Source organism: Acromyrmex echinatior, chromosome 13, assembly GCF_024713525.1.
Source record: "Acromyrmex echinatior isolate Ae372 chromosome 13, ASM2471352v2, whole genome shotgun sequence".
Classification (NCBI taxonomy): Eukaryota; Metazoa; Arthropoda; class Insecta; order Hymenoptera; family Formicidae; genus Acromyrmex; species Acromyrmex echinatior.
In genome coordinates, this window is record NC_141864.1 from 2295043 (window position 1) to 2316726 (window position 21684).

Below are 21684 nucleotides of genomic sequence, written 5' to 3' on the forward strand. Positions count from 1 at the left end.
ATATTAATTTCCAAATATTGGACGTCATCTCAATGTTATTGCTCACAGAAATATATATATAAATTTATACAATACCCTTATTTTATATGTATAACAAAATACATTTCTATAATATAGATCTTGAGAAATCTAAGTTAATAAATAATTGCTAAATAGTAATAAAATAATCAAATGTATTCATTGAATCTTTTTCTCTTAGCGAGTCAACGTAAACATAAAGGAGTGTCGCGCACTTTTATCTCTAAGGGAAGATAATTACTTCGAAGAAATTTGTAACATATACTAATCGCAAGCACTGGCTTATAGAAGCCCCTTTTGAAAATCTAAATTTAGAATCTGTCAAATTTTATAATAAATTCCACTTTTATTATTGCAGTTGCAACAACAATTAGAAATTTACCACAATTAAAATTATTTTTAGTATATACGTATATATTAGGTGTAGTAAAAAGAAATCCATTATTTTTCCAATAGATGGCTTTAGTAATCTGTATCTCGTCTACGCGTGATACAGATTACTAAAGCCATCTATTGGTAAAATAATGGATTTCTTTTTACTACACCTAATATTATATATCTCTCGTTTAACAAATATTTTATACACATAGTTTAACTCTAATGTTTTAGCTTACTTTACAGTTTAACTTGTATAATACCTAAGTATATTATTACTGTAATAAACAACAAAACTATTGCCTAACAGTGAATTGAACGTTCAAAGAGAAGCACACGTATTCGAATTTAAATAACGGAACTAATCTACCACTTTACTAGGTAGAAAGAAATTAGAAGGACAAAAAAAAATTAAAATCTAAAGTTGCAGAATAATCATTTTATTGTTCAAATAGAAGAATAGACTCGATTGACTATCGCAGTACTTTCTTTGTCTTATCCAAGATTCGAAGACGGTAACTCGTCGTCGCGGAGCTCAGTTGTCTCCGAGCACTCGTCACGTTAAGACATCCTATTCCATTGTCTCAGACGCAGATCCAACATTGAATCTAATTCTATCTCATACGCTGTTTCTTGCGCTGATTCAACTCTAATTCTAATTCTAATTTATCTACGATAAATTAGAAAGGTATAAATTTGAAAGGTAATTAATTATTATTATTATGCATATCCAAGGCATATATATATATATTCTTCTGTATAAACCTTAAGTGATATCTACATTTTATTATATCATATTATATTATATTATAATCATATCATATTATATTATAATACATCAAGTAATTATAATTATCATTTGATATCTAATACCTTGATATTTATGCATTTAATACTTTTCATACTTATCTCCGTTTATAATAGATCTCATATAATGATTTTCATTATTTTAATTACCTTTTGACTTTATTCATATAGTTTCCACTATCAACATATATGCATTTTATTATTTTTAATCTACAACTCTTTCTTTTATCCGATATTTGAATATTAAATGACAATAGATTTCATTTTTAAAATATTCAGATATTTCAATTTTCTTGAATTATATTAGGTGTTGGAATTAATTCGTAGCGTTTTACAAGTGATGGGAAGTACTTTCATTAATGTATTTTTTAATGCTCATGTGAAATAAATAACATTCTTTCATTAAAAAACGCTACGAATTAATTCCAACACCTAATATTACTACGTCTACACATTACTATGTTATATTTACATTCCAATTATATCAGATGGAGATGAATTATTTTATTATATTCATTTAATGTATCAGGTAATGGAGTAGAAGGTTCTGAGTTTTGGAAATTATCGAGGGTAGAAGAATAGGAGGAGGAAGGAAATTCGAAATCCAAGGAAGGCTTCAGAAGATATTACGATAGGAGCTGTCGGTTTGGTTGGATTGTCAAAGGTAAGATCTACAGGGATGTCGAAGGAGGCTCGATCTTGATATTTCTGGCGCAAATGAGCCCTTCTAAGTTGATGACGAGCTTGAGGGAAGATGAATTGTCCGGTTTGTATCCGCGTAATAATCGGGATGCTAGCCTTTCTATGTTTTTCTTGGCTCGCTTCTTGCGTCCTGCTCTGTGTTAATTTCGCCAGACCATCTATTAAAATTTCCTCTCGTTAGTGCCCATGATGGACAATTAGAAGAACGTAGAAAAAGAAAGTAATTTCGGTTAAAGAAAGAGGAAGATTGAAGAGAAATAAAAAAGCGAGAGAATATTGATGGTCACATAACTTTAAAATTAAATTAACATGAGAAGAGGAAGAAGAAAATTTGTTCTTACTATTTGCTGGAAATAGTGGCAAAATATAGCGGGAGTCCCCGGTGATGTCTCAGTGATGCCTCTTAATCAAGGATGAAAGATCTTCGAATGTGAACAAGTGATTTTTGGGATTGCTCCGAGCCGAGAACTCCGCAGTTGGAACAACTAGACTCGTCGACTGATCGAAAAATTTTCTATAACTGATTGCGCTTTTCCAAAGAGCCATATATATATGTCGGAATGTGATGCAATTCGATACTTGGACTTTGGATGGGTGATTCATCTCTTTTTTTCCAAAGATTTCCCAATTATTTCGAAAGAATAGGAATGATTAGAGTGTTTTCGTTTTATATATGAGTCAGAAAATGTGATTAGGCTTATCTATGAGTCATAGGGCCACTGGACGTGCTTTCAATCGAACACTAATAATTATTTTCCTTTAATTGATATCTAGTTATTTATAATAATCAAAAATCAATATTCGATCCGCCATGGTACTGACCCCGTTTTGGAGATAATCGCAAGTTATTCGCACTTGAAAAAAAAATAGATTTTCTCCACAAAAGAAAAGAATCGTGGAGGCAAGACGTAACACTTGCGTTAACGACAAGGCCTATATCTGGATCATTAACACCACCGAAATCGAACTTGAACTTTTAATTCCCACAGTCCAACTACAAGATCTCTCACGGATTGCTACCAATTCTAGAGAGATCTTTCTTTACGAGAACCAAGTCTCCCCTGTTGATCCTCCGAATCCTAAACCAACGGTCTCTGCATCCAACCATGCTGTGTTTCTGAAAGAATCGAAAAATAGATATTCTAGTCTAATTCATTATCTTGCCCCAATAATCGCTGAATCATCCTCTGTATCATTGCCTCACTGAGTTAGAATCCCGAGTAGATAAAAACATATTCTAGGACATGAAAAATCCTTAAGCAATTGCTATAATCTTGCTATTTCTTGCTATAATCTTGCTATTTAAACTTCTATATCCTTACACTCGACTGACTCAGAATCTTTGGAACCGAATCTTTGGACCGAATCGTAAATTTCATTCCCTCATTGAGTCAGAATCGCGGGCAGATAAAATCATCAAATTCCTCCGCCTAGATTATCTCAATTCCGAAGAGAAACAAAACATTCTCTTTTGTAAAGCGACATCAGGATCGGTTTCATCTTCCTGAAGATTTCTTGGGGGAGGGGGGGGGGGGGTAAACCACTTTCACTTATTACAAAATTCTCACTACTGATAATTTACCGATAAAGTGGTACTAAACAGTACCGTTTCCTATCTATACATAAATCAGGGATCGACAAGCAAGTTTCACAACTATTATCCAATGACATTATCAAGCCTTCAACATTCCCGTATAATTCATCTGTATGGATCGTCTCTAAAAAGCCTGATTCTCAAAGAAATTGAAGATCGTCATCGATTATCAGAACCTCAATGAGAAAACGATCGGAGATGCCTACTCCTTTCCCAACATCACTAATATCCTAGACCAGCTTAGAACCGCCAAATATTTCCTCGATCTTGCTAGTAAATTTTATCAGATTTCTATCCTTCGCACCCATAAAATTCTTCACGTCTCACATTATGAGTTTACGGATGCCATTTGACTTGAAGAACGCACCCGCGACGTTCCAACATCTGATGGATCAATTTCTGTCTGAGTTACAAGGGGCCAAACTCTTCGTCTATGTAGACGACATAGTCGTATACGCCAGTTCATTACACGAACACGATATAAAAATTAAAAAAATTGATGAATCGCTTACGAGACGCTAGCTTATTATTCCAATCTGACAAGTGCAAATTTCTGCGCGAAGTTGTTTATCTAGACTATATAATTGAAAATAATGGTGTGCGATCAAATCCTAAAAATCAAGTCTGGAATTTCCTTGTTCCCAAAAGTACAAATAATATCAAACAATTCTTAGACTTCACCGGCTACTATCGTCATTTCATACTTATCTCAGGATTAGCGAAACTATTAATCAGCCTTCTCAAGAAAAATTTCGTGGAAATCCGAGCAATAAGAAGTTTTCGAATGACTGAAAACAGAACTTTGTTAACAACCCATCCTCCAATATTCTGACTTTTCGAAGTCATTTATACTTACCATCTACGCATCAAACATGGCCATCGGGGGAGTCCTAAGTCAAAGAACGATCGGACAAGATCTTTCTATAGCCTATGTATCCCGCGTACTGAATTCTGCTGAAAGAAATTATTTAACTATAGAAAAGGAACTATTAGCTATATACTGCACTTACTTTCGACCGTCTATATGGACATATATTTTCTCACTAACTACCAACCACTCACATGGCTCTGTAAGGTCAAGGACTCTACTTCAAGAGATGATATTTGAAATTAGAGGAATATAATTATAAAATTGTTTACAAACCTGGAACTGCAAATCACAATATTGACGCATTTTCGCGGAAACCCCGAATATTGCCTATCACAGATTCACCTCTGTCATTATTCGATGGGATTGTCGAATATATACTTTCCACAGAAAATCCGAGACTGTTAACGCCGACTTCCCAGTTCGAAACTATTAGCGAATTGAGCGACGACGAACCTCAGTTCCTTTCCCGTGTCGTACTATGGAATCTGGAAATGGAAGGAAACTCTCTCTCATCTATTGCACTTACTCCTACAGATTCACCCGCAATCCAACTATTTCCTCGCTGACGATAACGACACTGACGAACAAACCGCTGAATTCGACTCAACAGGAGAAGATAATAAAATAATGGATCAACATCTCACACGAGCCAAGATAAAAACGATTCGAGATCAACTCTCTGTTCAAAAGGTCCATATTATCGTTCTAACAACAGTTGAGCATCCGTTCGATATCAGAGTTAAAGAATTCCATCAGTTAAAATTCTTGATCGATTTAACTCTCGGACGAGCTTGTGTGTTGCCTCGCAATATGGTCAATAAAAACCTAATAATACTTCCTACAAAGAGAGATGAACGATGATGTTTGATTGGGACATATTTCAAGAGTCCATCCGTTCTTTGTTGGAGGTCATAACCGACTCCAATTGTCTTCCTTCAGTATAGCGAAAACTCAACTATTAGACATACCTTGGAATTTGGTCATTGACGTGTTACAAAATGTCTTTGATCTCAGATCAAATCACTCAATCACAATCACCATATGCGAAAATCTTACCGTAGTTCCCCTTAAAGAGGATAAACCAAACATCATTAGCGAATATTATCATTCAACTGCAGATGGGCACAAAGGCGTAACCTAACCAAAACTTTGTTTACGATTCGCCAAAACTGCTATTGGAATAATATTAAATTCCGAGTTCAGAAATTTATACGGAACTGTCGCAAATGTCAACTGAAAAAACTAATAAGATTCAAAACCAGACAACTTATGATCCTCATAGATACGCCAGGATTCGCATTCAACAAGATCGGGATGGATGTAATAGACCCCTTGTCTAAAACAAAACGTGGCAACAAATAAATTTTAACAATACAGGATCTGTTTATTAAATATTCGATGTCGTGCCTATGGAAGATACGAGTACCATTATCACAGCATTCGTTAATAATTTCATTTGTCGTTTTGGATGTTCTAAAGCCATTTTAACCGAACAGGGAGGAACTAACTTTTTGAGCTATTTATGAATTATGAAAAACATCGCTAAAGACGCTTCAGAATTAAACACTTCCGTTTATTACGCAAGCTAATGGATCCGTCGAGCATTCTCATCATGTTTTCATCGAATATCTGAAGGCATTTATCAGTAAAAACGAAGAATGGGATAAATTTATGGAAAAAGCGACATTTTCATATAAAACTAGCGTTTATGAAGATACGAGATTTACACCACATGAGTTAATATTTAAAAGAATTGCCAGAACTCTATCCAGCCAGAAGCATGCCGAAGAAAAAAACGGAACATACCAATATTACCCTCTCGGACTTTTCGACCGTATTTGCAAAGCGCAAAAAGCTGCCAAAAATAACTTTGAACAAGCGAAAATCCGTTCAAAGCGTCATTATGATAGGAGAGTCACATCACTGAGCCTGATTGAGAATTTGATTTAATTTTCCTGGAGTTAAATAATAGAATGTCTGTAGATAATTACAGAGGTATACCAGTCTTTTGATGCTTTTTCTGGCTAAGTCAGCCTCCAATCTTCTTAGCTATAATTGTAGAGGAACCTCTTTCGTCACTACAGTATTTTGGGGATCGGTGAATGTCATCCCACTGATTCCCGATTAAATTCTATATCCGTATATATACATTTACTCTACATCGCCGACTACTCCGAAGTAAAGACTATATCCTGCAAGATTGAAATTGATTGTCGAATGTTCTACTGTGGAGTGCACTCCCACTATGCGAAGGGATAACAGGATGTACCTAATGAAATTGATCAGCACAAATGAACTTGTCTACATGAGACCGTATTGGGCTGTATCGTACTGGGGAGTTCTGTCTTAATCATCGAATTATTTCTCAATGCGACTAACTATCGAGTCATTAGTTAGAGACACAAACTTGGACGGATCCTGCAAGGGAGGCAATTTATCGGATCCGTATGACACCTGGAATAACATTGTCGTCAAAGCATCAATCACCATCACACTTCAGGATTACTATGTATCTATAAAAACGAAAATGGATTATGTCACACTCCGTTCGAGAGTTCAATGCCCGTTATCGAAAAACAAATGTAACGATGAAGACGGGGCAAATGTATTTTGGGTTCCGTTATCGGTCGCAGCGTGTAATTTCCATGTTTAGAACGTTTTATACCAAGATAAACCATATAAAATTTATGATCCTAATACGGAATACTCCATTGTATATTCTCTAACGACTAAAGACATCACCTTCATTTTATCGAAAAAATCAGAATACAATGTATGTGGATATACCTTGGTACGAAAAACAAATGTAACGATGAAGACGGGGCAAATGTATTTTGGGTTCCGTTATCGGTCGCAGCGTGTAATTTCCATGTTTAGAACGTTTTATACCAAGATAAACCATATAAAATTTATGATCCTAATACGGAATACTCCATTGTATATTCTCTAACGACTAAAGACATCACCTTCATTTTATCGAAAAAATCAGAATACAATGTATGTGGATATACCTTGGTACAAAGAAGATCCTAAATTATTAATTGTAGAGACAAATAAAAATAACTTGTTTGTTAAACTTATTCAAATCTTCGATCAATAACTTAGATCTTCATCTACATTAATTCTAAATTCATTTACGTAGAAAAGCACTTAAAACACAGATGCAAGACCTTTACTATAATATCCTCGATCAGAAGTGCAGATTAGAATAATGAATATTTTTAAAAAACGTAATATTTTTAACCCACGATCAACCCGACGCATTTGCGTACAATCTAATGAAAAGTCCAGGATATATGGCCACTATGTCAGGCGAAATAGCTCACATTATCAATATGTACCCATGGAAGTTACACGCCGCACAACTGAAAATTGTTATTTTGAATTACCTATATCTGCATATAAGTTCTTATATCTAAATCTCCTAAACTCGTATTTTGATCAACAGCGGTATACAGATTGACTGCAACCTTCTCTTACCAATAATATATAAAATATGGAAAGGCTGGATAAGTCTTATCCCTAAACCTGCAATGGTACTATCAGATTCTGAAACCTGTGACAAAACCGATTTGAAGATACCTCGATGCTGAGCACCTCGCCGATAATGGGACTACTCACAGGAGAATCTCTCCAGATTGAGAGACCATATCATGTTTCCAGTCAAAAGTACATCACTTCTCAATACCTTTGCAAGGACTGCAGCTGGATATCGCGTATCTCCATCTGGCATATCACTATTGAGCTTCCTTGATGAGAACACCCTCGACAAAATAGCTATCTCAACTGGGGAAAAACTACGGACGTCCTAAAATTTGGAACTGCTAGTGCTAAATTCATCGGTATTTGAATATTAATACGATTGATTAAACTTGCAGATACCAATTCATAGTTATGTATTACATTCTGGATTGAGTTTACTATCTATTAGGAACAATCTTCTCTTCTATTACTGCTGTTGCATCTGGGGAAATGTACCCAATGAGAACCACTATTCCAATCGGCCGGCGAAGGAATCCTGAAGAGAGTAAATATTTCTCGAGATAACCTTTAATCTTCAATTACCACGGTTCTTGCAATGGTTTAGTTATTATATCCAATCTTGGCGTTCAACATGGACGATTCCAACGAAAGAAAACAACACACGGTCGTTCCCCAATCCTTGCGCGAGGACAATGCAATTCGTGCTCAGAGTGCAAACAGAAACATTGAACCCGATGTTGGTGAGATACTTTGTGCTAAAGAACGCTAAAAGTGACGCTCGTGAACATTAATGAATAATCAGCTTTTCCAATACTTAGCCATCATCTTCGTAATACGGTAGAATGTGATTATCTATATAAGATCAGCTTATTAAGAAACTCTTAAATAAATAACGTATTTCACACGTTATTTACATTCTTATGAAGGGGGGAGGAGGGTGTAATGTCCTCTGTTAAATTAAATGTGAACTTTCATTTCTTTCTAAGAGATCGCGCCATACGTACCATTTTTAAGTTAGCACATCTCGACTAACAAAATTTAAGTATCGATTAGTGATACATGCATTAATTAAAAATATATACTTTAAGGACGTTTTCAGTTTATTCATAATGTTTCATTTTATGTCAATTTAACTTTGGGTGCTTACTTTTATTTACTTTTAGTTTAATAATAGTTAAAATTATTCGATGAAAGGACCATATACAATTATAATATTTTAGCGTTTACAAAAGCGTTTAATTCTATTCAAATTGTTGTAATAGATAACATATATAATTTCGAATATTAACATATTTTAAAAATAAACACATTGATCTATATTAATTGATTTATTGAACAAAACAGTTACGATTGTGATTTGAATTGGGGCATTTATCTTAAAAGAATTCATTTCTATATTTTTGAGAGATCGCAATAATAAATGATTGAAATATATTTAGTTATCAAATTTTTATTTTCTCTCAGCGAGCTAACGTAAACGACACAAAGGAGTGTCACGTGCTCTTATACCTAAGGGGAGAAATTCGTAACATAAACTAATCGCAAGCACTGGCTTATATGAAGCCCCTTCAAAATTTAAAATCTCTCAAACTTTATGAAAATGATTCCACTTTTATTATTGCAGTTGCAACAACAATTAGAAATTTACCACAATTATAATTATTCTTAGTATATACGTATATATTATATATCTCCGTTTAACAAATACTTTATACATATATTAGGTGTTGGAATTAATTCGTAGCGTTTTTTAATGAAAGAATGTTATTTATTTCACATGAGCATTAAAAAATACATTAATGAAAGTACTTCCCATCACTTGTAAAACGCTACGAATTAATTCCAACACCTAATAGTTTAACTTTAATTCTAGCTTAGTCTACAGTTTAATCTATATAACACCTAAGTATATTATCACTGTAATAAACGACGAAACTACCAGTGAATTGAGCGTTCATAAAAAAGCACATGTATTCGAATTTAAATAATGGAAATAATCTACCGCTTTACAAGGTAAAAGAAGAAAATTAGAAGGACAAAAAGAAAATCAAAATCTAAAATTGCAGAATAATTATTTCATTGTTCAAATAGAAGAACAGCCGCTCGATTGACTGTCGCAATACTTTCTTTGTCTTATCTAAGATTTAAAGGCGATAACTCGTCGCGGAGCGCAGTTGTCTCCAAGCATTCGCCACGATAAGATGTCTATACCATTGTCTCTTGTGCCAACCCTTTCTTTAAAAAAGACTCAAAAGTCTACTTAAAACTCAGAAATCTCTTGCAACTCTAATTTTATTTGATAATACCGCATCCTGCGCAGATTCAATTCCGAGTTCTATGATAAACTAAAAGGTAATCAATTATTATGCAAATATAAGATCTATACAAATATACATTTTAAGTATTAATATATATAATTTAAATATTATAAAACAATAATCATCTTTACTATTGAGTATATCTAAATCACATTTGTCATCTTTTAATGAAATGTTTCTTTCATTATTCAATCTATCGAAATAGCTTTTCTTTACGTCACTTCAGCACATCTAAACTATATATATATATATATATATATATATATATATATATATATTGTTACGTCCTACAGACGCCACGATTTATTTTTCTCTTCGCCGCGACTATGGTTGACGTCTACGAGACCCGAGCGAGGCCTTCTGATAACGGACTGATAAAACTGAAAAAGGACCGGACAGGCGCCGCAAAAACTCGTAAACGTCAATCAACCTAGAAAGAATAATAACCTTAATGTAGGCTCGAAAAGAGACAAGATTGCTAAGACATTAAATGTACCGAAGTTTACGCAATAGTAAAAATCTAGGCTTTATCATCCGAGATTGATTAACAATTTTATCTTTCTAAGAACAAAAACACAGGCGCCATATCGCACTTAAAAAGAAAAAAAGAACATAAACGCATAGAATAATTTCCAACAAGAACGTTATCTGAAACCAGACTCAGAACTAACAATGATAGTATGGTAACCATCTGCTTATCTAGTCATATTTTCCGCGAGAATAACAGAATTCGTCATCCGTCTCGGAGCGATCTTGGCTTTTTAAAATAGAAAAAACTATAAATTACTTTCTCTTTTTCTCAAAACCACTCTATGTACTTTAGATCAACTACTATAAAACGTTATAAAAAATCCTAAATCTCGCATGACATTTACAACTAACTTTAACATCTTGGACAAAGGCTCAACACTCTTTTTTCGGGGTATAAATAGAGGTCCCGCGGAAGCACAGAGTCAGTACCAAATTTTGAAGCACTCGGTTCACGTCAGTACCAAATTGTAAAGCATCCGGTTCAGTTAGTAATCAGTATAACCCGCGCCAACCAGGAATCGCCAGTTGAGATTCCATCCGAAGTTGAGTGTAAATTAATCGCAACCGAAGTTAACCATACGCCAACTGCCCATCGAACGCTCTTCGCGGACGTCGGATCTCGTTGGGCTCGCACACAGACTCTCTACTCGATATCTTGGGGCAACTAACTAGTAAGTTATAATTATTTATAGTTCACCCCGCGTTTCCCCGCATGGAAAGCCTCAATTATTGAGCATTAATATACATATGCGTATTCAAATTTTAATTCGTCGGTTCATAGTGCGAATCAGCAAGAAACGCGGACGACCCCGCTATAATCGAAGGAGCAGGCGGAACCGCTCCCCAGGGCCACCCACAATCGCGCCGGCACAATCGACAGAAATCTCGTACTCACCAACGGAACCGTTGGACCTCACCTCTTCTCCCGTAATAGACCTCGATATCCAAGCAATCCTTGGTTATTCCCCTCCTCCTCTCGAGGAACGATTCCCTCCTCCTCCTTACGAACAACGATTCCCTCCTCCTCCTCCTTACGAACAACGATTCTTTCCTCCTCCTTCTTTCGAGGAACGATTTCCTCCCCCTCCTCCTCTCGAACAATTCCCTCCTCTTCCTCCTCTCGAGGAACGCTCCCCCCCTCTCCCCTTTACGAATAACGATTCCCACTCCCTCTCCCTCTTTCAGATCAACTCCTGCCCCTCCCATTTCGGCTAAGTTCCGAGCCGATCAACAGGGATCGAATGTTCCAGTTCTACCCGCCCCCCTCCCACGAAGGGGATAGACTGGTAACGGTGTATATCCCCGGAAATCCCGCACCTTACACCGTATTGTTCAAACACCTCATCCCGATGTGCTCCTGTAATATGCTCCTCGCCCCCCGTATCCTCTAACCCTTTCACACATACACATATACTCATTCACAATGTATAGTACGTATTTTTCTCCGTAAGAAACAAGCTAATGTACAACATCCTTTTATTTTGTTAATAAATGTAACGTAAGGTATTTTCCTGTTATTATTAAAAATCACCCCTCGTATTCACTTCCCTCGAATACTTGAGATCACACGAGGTCCAGTCCCGGATCAAAGGGATTAAGTTCCTTGACCGAAAAGATAGGACCGACGTTCGCACTGTCCAGTGGAACAGGTGTCATAGCGTCCCTTCGGACGTTGACCCACATTCCGGGACCTAAAAGGTGCGTACGACTCACAGGTGTTCGCCTCCGTGCTTATACCTGTGAGATTGAGTCTGACCGTCCTTCCATACCTTCTCCATTCTCTCTCATTATCTCCTTGACCAAATTATCAAGGGTTTGGACGTAACAAAACAATCTATGTTGATAACAGACACTCCATATTCTGCATTTCGAAAAAGTATCAATGGACATAGTCGGCCCATTACCAACAACCTCTCAACAAAATTCCTATATATTAACTATCTAAGACCATTTAACGAAATTCTCCCTCGCCATCCCTTTAAAATCCTCTATAGCCATAAGTGTTGCTGACGCCTTCCTAGAATTTTTTATCTGTACGTTCGGAGCTCCTAAATCAATACTAACGGACAGAGGCAGTAATTTTATGAGCAACATGATGAAAAGATTTGCAAAAAAATTTAAAATTAAACAATTCAAAACGACCGCTTTCTATCCACAAGCTAATGGAGCTTTAGAACGATCTCACTAGTTTTAGTAGAATTTTTGAAGCAATTTGTAGATTCACAGAATGGGATAAGTTAGTACGATACGCTACCTTTTCATACAATACAAACACGCACAAGGCTACCGGATACACCCCATATGAGTTAGTATTTGGTAAATTAGCTTCCGTCTAATGAAATCGTTAATAATATAGAAGAATTAAAAACGTTTGACACTTACTTAACACAGCTCATGACGGATATACATAATATACAAAAATTAGCACGAGAAAATATTATAACTTCCAAAATAAAGTCCAAAAGGTATTATGATCGAAAGATCAATCCTCAACATTTTCAAATCAATGATGAAGTTTTCTTATTATGTGAACCCAAGAAAACTCGGTAATCAATACTCTGGGCCTCATACGATATTGGATATATTACCTAATGGTAATATAAAACTCCCTTGTAAAAGGAAAACAAAAAATAGTTCATCCTAACAAATTAAAAGTGTCTCATATTCATTTAGAAAAGGAATGAGACGGAAAAGATTTGAATTGTGCCGCGTAACAATCCAAATCTTTATATATATATATATATATGTATATGTATATATATACATATCTAAAACATTATATAAGTACATAATTATATAAGTACGCGCGCAATTAGTAATAAGTATTATATTTTATATAAAATGTATTCATGTATTGTATCTTGCAAACAATTTTGTGTATAGTTGTTTCTTTCCCTTTTTAAAAATGTATTTTTAGGAAAAAGCGAAAGGATGCCGAATCTATTGTTATTTGCCGTGCTCATGTGGACTCTCTACATCTCTCAAGCTAACGGAATCGGATATGATTGCGGATCACTACATCTAAATGTCACAACTTTATCTCTCCTAGATGTTGAAAGCTGCAATATTCCTCTAACTCAACCGTAAATTGAAAAAACATATATCCAATTACTTCAATTATCAAAATTCGAGTCCATAGATGTAATTCAATGCAAGGTGTCTATTAATCGATTTATATATTATCGTGGGATGCACTCTCACATTTCAACAGTAACGAATGCACAAGCAGAGTACATCCTGGAAATAACTGCAGACGAATATTGAAAGATGCATTTAACTGGAGTATTTTCCATTAATACCAATAATTTCATATATGGTTTGAAAATAAACCAGACTACAACACGACCAACTACTTTCGCGGGATCTGCGAGCTCGGACGGACGATGTTCAGGTGCACAATATTCTGATCCATACGGCACTTGGGATAACGTCATCGTATAAGGAACAACGACTATCACACTAACTTCTTACCAAACTACTATAAATCTGGAAACAAATCAAGTTCGTCTAAGATCGGGCACAATCTATCCATATACTGACACCACTTGTATGGATATTGATGGAGGATACACCTTCTGGAAAACTTTACCAATGGACCATTGTCAATTTAATCACTATGACGTTCTTTACGAAGGATATGCTAATAGAATGCTTGACACCTTCTACGAAAATCCGCAAATCGTATAAGTAGTTAATACAGTGGCGGTTCTAACCCAGGTCCTCTGAGAGGGGCGAGGGGCGCGAGGGATACTGATAGGCGCGGGGAAGGGAGGGGAGGCGCGGGAAGTTCCGGCGCTATCGGTGTTTACTGATATGATGAGTCTCAGCGCTATCAGTGTTTACTGATATGATGACACGTATCGCCATGTTGTGGTGTCACGTATTATTGGGACCGCCGTCACCCAACACCCCCCATCGCCGCAGGTATCAGTGCCACCGCCGCCGCGTGGACCTCGCGTCCACCCTAAAGAGCGTTTCGAACTGTCGAAAAAAAAAAATGCGTTGCGCCATCACCCCAACACCCACCCCAACATTCACCCTAAAAAATGCGTCCACTATAACGTGGACTTTTGTCTAGAAGATCGGTGGCACATCATCGATGTATCGGCTGCTACACAAAGCGCCTTCAATGAGGGATAGATGATGAAATCATACTGCATTCTTACAGTTTTTTCTTTCAAGAAAGTCAGAAACGTTGATAATGATATTTATCTAGGAAGAACCGTGAGATCGGGTGACACGTCGCGATGCGTTAAGAGAGAGAGAGAAACTGATAACGATATTTTTTGTAAGAAGAGATCGGTGACACGTCGCCAATGCTGCAACCCAATAGGGAGGGTAGACAAAGGGACAAAGAAGTCGCAAATAGAATATATAATGGGTCATAAGCGCGCGGCATCTCAGTTGACGTTTTTAAAAATTACCGAATTGCAATAAGTGTAATGCGAAAAGTATGGTTGATATCATACAAACGTTGAGGACATGGATGATGTAAATGCAGACAAGTTATTTGAAGCATTGGAAATAGAATTTGAGGACATAATGGACGATGTAGAGTTTGAGAATATCGGTAACATTGAGGAGAAAATACGACGTAGCAGAATATATTAGAAATATTGATGAGGAACAGTTCGCGAATATTAGAGACGAAGTGTTTGATGAAGTGGAAGTAGACTTTGAGAATATAATGAACCAAGAGTCGTCCGACGAAGAAATACTATCCGACGATAGTGGATGTCCTAGTGATATGAGCGAGTATGAAATGGATCGCGTAGAAAAATTCGTGTCATCTCCAGAAATTCGTACATTGAATGCTCGTACTAAGCATTGTGTAATCCACAATTATTATACAACGAGTGGTTCTTTAACCGTATGCACATTATGCATGATTCGTATAGCTGACATTAACGATGGAGGAATGTATCACGTTAGGATGCATGAGACCGGTTCTTTCGGTAGGTTAGACGGCAGGTCATGCACAAATTGCAGATTACCTTTGTACATTATATTCTCGTGCAGCATATGTCCACACATTGCACACATTAAAAAAAAAAAACATGGAAAACCACGAGCGAGTGGAACGTGAACTGCTGGAACAGTGCAACCAGGTCGCTACTCTGACGGAATGTTTCTCATGGCTGCAACAGTGCGACGAATACATCAAGCAGCTCGAAGAACTTTGTCGTGCCAAGTGTCCTCACCATTGGATACAGACAATCCGCGGTGGCGAGGATCGCACGACTCGCGGGTGCAAAGTTGGAATTGGAGCGACGTTTCGTGCACATTAATGGCGAGTACGCGAGTGGCGAATACGCGAGTGGCAACGAATGATCTCTTGTCTGGCGAGAGATCGATGCCGCGTTTGAGAGCCGTATATTGACAGGTGCGGTGATAAACTCTAATCACATCGAGCCGCGGCAGTTTTTAGAAGACGCTGGCGATGTAGTGCTCGAGCGAATGCGAGACGCTGTAGAAAGACACGGCAGTGTAAAAGTGAACACCGCGTTCAATGGCGAGTTTGCGACAAAGGATAAACGTGCTAATAAGAGCATAATTACAAAGAACAGCGAGATATATCGTTGCACCGATATGCGCGAGTGGTACGAGCGACATCGTCGATCCTATCCTAGCATCGCTCGAAGAATTTCAGGAACGCGACAGCGGGTGGGCATTGTCGCGAATCCTCAATTTGATAGTGAATTTGAATAAGCATAATCCAATGCACGCGGGATGTCACATCGAAGTGCCACGAGAAATAGCGACGAAACGAGCGGTGGTCAGTGTTTATTCGATGGACAATGCATGTTTCGCGTGGTCGGTGGTCGCCGCTCTGTACCCCGCAGAAAGACATGTAAATCGGGAATCATCATACCCGCATTACACCGCAGTATTAAATCTTGCGAATATCGAATTTCCAATGACATTAAAAGACATTCTGAAATTCGAACGGTTGAACGCGGTATCGATCAACGTCTACAGCATCGAAAATAGACAGGTCTTTCCTCTGCAACTCACCAATGACAAGAAGGAGAAGCATGTCAATCTCCTGTACCTACAACATTCACGCAACGACAACATTAGACACTTTGCGTGGATAAAAAATCTATCTCGCCTTGTAAGATCACAAATTATTAGGAACGAGAGCAGGAAATATTTTTGTGATCGGTAGTAAGTATAATAAAAAAATAGTAAGTATAATAAAAATATATCAATAAAAAAACAATAAAAAAGAAATAGAAAAATTTCTTTATTATTTGTAGGTGCCTTCATTACTTCAGTTCGTGCGAAAAATTGCAGTTGCACGAAGTGGACTGCCAGAAGATCAACAACTGCGCCATCCGACTGCCGAGCGAGGACAACAGGTGGTTCGAATTTGACAACTATAACAATCGAGAACGAGTACCGTTCGTCTACGCCGATCTGGAATGCGTCTTACGCAAGACGAAATCCGACAAGGAAGATGCATCGTCGTACACGTATCAACAGCATGACGCGTTTAGTATAAGCTACTACGTGCGATGTGCGTAAGATGACGCGTTATCGTCGTATCACTTCCGTCGCGATGAAGACTGTATAGCGTGGTTCACGCGACAACTCAACGATTTGGCGCATCGCGTGAAAAATATCGTATCCACCAAAGTGTCCATGGAAACGTTATCTAAACAGCAATGGGAGGCATACCGTAGCGCGACGCGTTGTCACATCTGCGAGAAACCGTTCGCGCCGGACGACATGCGGGTTCGCGATCATTGTCATCTCACCGGTAGATATCGTGGTCCAGCACATTCGAATTGTAATTTAAATTATAAAAATTCGTTTTATATTCCAGTCATATTTCACAATTTATCAGGCTACGACGCGCATTTTATAATTAAGGAAATTGCTACCGCGTACGGTGGACATGTAGATATACTACCGATAACTAAAGAAAAATATATTTCATTCACTAAACATGTCGATAGCACCAAAGACACAAATGAAAAGAATTTTCAGAAAAATTGCATAAAATTAAGATTCATTGATTCTTTCAAATTTTTAAATGCAAGTCTTGATAAATTGGCGTTGTATCTCGACAAAGATAAATTAAAAATTGTACGTTCCGAATTTCCAACATTATCATGAAGAATTTGAATTACTCACACGAAAAGATGTCTTTCCATACGAGTACATTGATTGCGTCGAAAAATTGGAGGACACGCGCTTACCACCGCGCGAATTATTTTTCAGTTCGTTGACAGGCGATACAATATCCGAGAGCGATTACGCTCACGCCGCGAACATCTGGAAGCGATTCTCCATTCGAACGCTCGGCGAGTACAGTGATCTGTACTTGAAAACTGATGTCAGTAGATATACTAGGCGGGTTCTAAGCCATGAGGCTAGAGGGGAATGCGGGGTGCGGGGAAGTACTTGTAGGCGCGGGGAATACCTAACGCGGGGGAAAGAGGGGGAAAGGTCTAATCTCCTACACAATAGGGCTCCTACACAATAGGGCTCCTTTTTTGTTATCAAAATTAGACCATGTTTTTCTTTAAAAATGCATTGATAATAAAGGTTTGAATTTGACCATGACATATTTTTCTTTTCTTTAAAAATGTATCGATAATAAAGGCTTGCATGTTAGAGAAAGATAGAGCGCGCGTGCTACGAGTGAAGAAAGGATGGAAGAATTAATAGAGTACGAGTTTCTTTTGTATGATACAGTTTTTCAATTTTTATGGTTTTTCCTGGCGCGTCGAGGCAAAGGATGGGAAGTAAAAGACAATACACATGAAATAAGGCGAACAAAAATGTTTTATTTACATCTTATTACATCGGTTTTCGTACTTATTAAAAACTAAAGCTAATAGTTCGCAATCGATGAAAGGCTTGCATGTTAGAGAAAGATAGAGCGCGCGTGCTATGAGTGAAGAAAGGATGGAAGAATTAATAGAGTACGAGTTTCTTTTGTATGATACAGTGAAAATATGAGTCTTTATTTATACACGATCGGTTCAGTAAATACAAAATCTAAATGTGGATCCTATGTAAATTGGATTTTTTCTACATGATTTGTAATCTTTCATAAATTTTATCATAGATCTGACGATTCTGAGGATCTATGTTTTTTGTTTATGTTTCCAATATCGTTGGGAAGATTTTCTAATGGTAAGTTTCTTGAATATTATCACTCACAGATCAGTGATCGTTAAAGTTTGAGTTTTATGTTCATGCTTTGTACTAACGATTGTTTTTTTTCCTTTCTTTGTTGAAATTTTCATGAAACGGAGAAATTTTGGACGGAGTCCATTGGACATAATGAAATATATAAAAGTGCATAAGTGCTCGATGTACCACAGTGGTGTCCTGGAAGACCAAGGAATCAGTCGCTTCAGTTACTGACGCTTCAGTTATTGATAAGCATAATATGGCTAATCATGCGAACATAGCCAACGCAGTCCAGTATATTCGAAACGCAGATCCGGAACAGTTCGCACATATCAGAGACGAAGTGTTCGAAGTACTCGAAGAAGTGAACTTCGAAGAACTAATGGATCAAGAGATCGATTCCGACGAAGAAACATTATCGGACGACGCTGGCTATACTAGCGATTTGAGCGAGATTGATACAGATTATATACAAAGGTTTGTGTCATCATCAGAAATCCGTGCACTGAACAACCATACAAAACATTGTATAATCCATTGTTATTATACAACGACGGATGGTGCTTTACGTATATGTGCAGAATGCATGATACGTTTGAATGAGACTGATATCGCAGGATTGTATCTCATAAGGAAGCACGATGTTGGACATATTTACGCGCTAAGTGGTCAGTCTTGCACAAATTGCAGACTACCAACATACCTTATATTTCCATGCAACAAGTGCCCACAGTGCACACATTGAAAAAAACTATTGCGAATAGTATTGTGAATGAATCACATGCAAGTGCTCCGTAGAAGAGTGTGATCTAAAGACTGTAAAAAAAAAGACATGGAAAATCACGAGCGAGTACGCGAATTGTTGGAACAGTGCGGCCGGGTCGCTACTCTGGTGGAATATTTCGCGTGGCTGCAACGATGCGACGAGTGCATCGAGCAGCTTGAAGAACTTTGTCGTGCCAAGCGTCCACGTCTCGCCGTTGGACACAGACAATCCATGGTGGCGAGGATCGCACGACTCGCGAGTGCAAAAGTGCAATTGGAGCAACGTTTCATGCACATTGGTGGCGACTACGCGAGTGGCGAGTACGCGAATCGCGACGAAAGATCTCTCATCTGGCGAGAGATCGACGCCGCGTTTGAAAACCGTGTATCGACAGGTGCTGTGATAAACTCTAATCACATTGAGCCGCGACGGTTTTTGGAAGACGCGAAGGAAATAGTGTTCGAGCGTGTGCGAGACGCAGTAGAAAGACACGGTAGCGCAAAAGTGAATACTGCGTTCAATGGCGAGTTTGCGACGAAGGATAAACGTGCCAATAAGAGCATAATTACAAAGAACAGCGAAATATATCGTTGCACCGATATGCACGAGTGGTACGAGCGACACGTCGTCGAGCCTATCCTAGCATCGCTCGAAGAATTCCAGGAACGTGACAGCGGGTGGGCATTGTCGCGAATCCTTAATTTAATAGTGAATGTAAATAAACATAATCCAATGCACGCGGGATGTCACATCGAAGTGCCACGAGAAATAGTGACGAAACGGGCGGTGATCAGTGTTCATTCGGCAGACAATGCATGTTTCGCGTGGTCGGTGGTCGCCGCTCTGTACCCTGCAGAAACATATGTAAATCGGGAATCGTCATATCCACATTATACAACAGTACTAAATCTCGCAAACATTGAGTTTCCAATCACTTTAAAGGATATTTATAAATTCGAACGGTTGAACGCGGTGTCGATCAACGTGTACGGCATCGAGAATAAACAGGTCCTTCCTCTGCGACTCACCAATGAAAAGAAGGAGAAACACGTCAACATGCTGTACGTGCAAGATCCACGCAACGATGGTATTGGACATTTTGCATGGATAAAAAACTTATCCCGTCTCGTGAGTTCGCAGATTAGTAGAAAAAAGAACAAGAAATTTTTCTGCGATCGGTAAATATACATGAAAAATTATTATAATTTTCCGTCTCATTAATAAAATAATGGTAATAGTTATAATTTTTTTTCTTTTTTCAGATGCATGCACTACTTCAATACCAACGAAAAATTGCAGTCGCACGTAATGGACTGCGAAAAGATGAACGACTTCGCTATCAAACTGCCGAGCGTGGACGACAAGTGGCTCGAATTTGAGAACCACTGCAATAAGCAGAGCGCCCCATTCATCGTCTACGCTGATTTGGAGTGCGTTCTACGGAAGATGGAACTTGAAAGGGAAAATGCATCGTCGTCGTCGTACACGCATCAACAGCACGAGGTATTTAGTATAGGATACTACGTGCGATGTTCATACAACGACGCGTTATCATTGTATCGGTTCCGTCGCGATGAAGATTGCATAACGTGGTTCGCGCGACAACTCAATGATTTGGCGCATCAAGTTAAAAATATAGTATCCACCAACGTACCCATGGAAACGTTGTCGAAAGAACAATTGGAGGCGTACTGTAGCACGACGCGTTGCCATATTTGCGAGAAACCGTTCGCGCCGGACGATACGCGGGTCCGCGATCATTGCCATCTCACCGGTAGATTCCGTGGTCCAGCGCATGCAAATTGTAATTTAAATTATAAAAATTCATTTTATATTCCGATCGTTTTTCACAATTTATCAGGCTACGACGCGCATTTTATAATTAAAGAAATTGCTACCGCGTTCGAAGGACATGTAGATAACTAAAAAAAAAAATATATTTCATTCACTAAAAATGTCGATAGCACCAAAGACACAAATGAAAAGAATTTTCAGAAAAATTGCATAAAATTACGATTTATCGATTCTTTAAAATTTCTAAACGCAAGCCTCGATAAATTGACATCGTTTT

At 37.8% G+C, this 21684-nt stretch overlaps 2 protein-coding genes across 2 annotated transcripts; both read left to right on the plus strand.

Annotated features, from left to right (window-relative positions):
• Window positions 1-13462: 13462 nt before the first annotated feature.
• Window positions 13463-16868, plus strand: LOC147907502 (uncharacterized). The gene has a single exon (XM_087412415.1). It carries the CDS (start codon window positions 16419-16421, stop codon window positions 16866-16868), a length of 450 nt encoding a protein of 149 aa, XP_087268541.1. The 5' UTR covers window positions 13463-16418.
• Window positions 16869-19677: 2809 nt separating this feature from the next.
• On the plus strand, window positions 19678-21547 carry LOC147907503 (uncharacterized). Its single transcript, XM_087412412.1, has 2 exons — window positions 19678-20791; window positions 20876-21547. The coding sequence occupies exons 1-2, from the start codon at window positions 19680-19682 to the stop codon at window positions 21537-21539; spliced, it is 1776 nt and encodes a 591-aa protein (XP_087268538.1). The 5' UTR covers window positions 19678-19679; the 3' UTR covers window positions 21540-21547.
• Window positions 21548-21684: the final 137 nt, after the last annotated feature.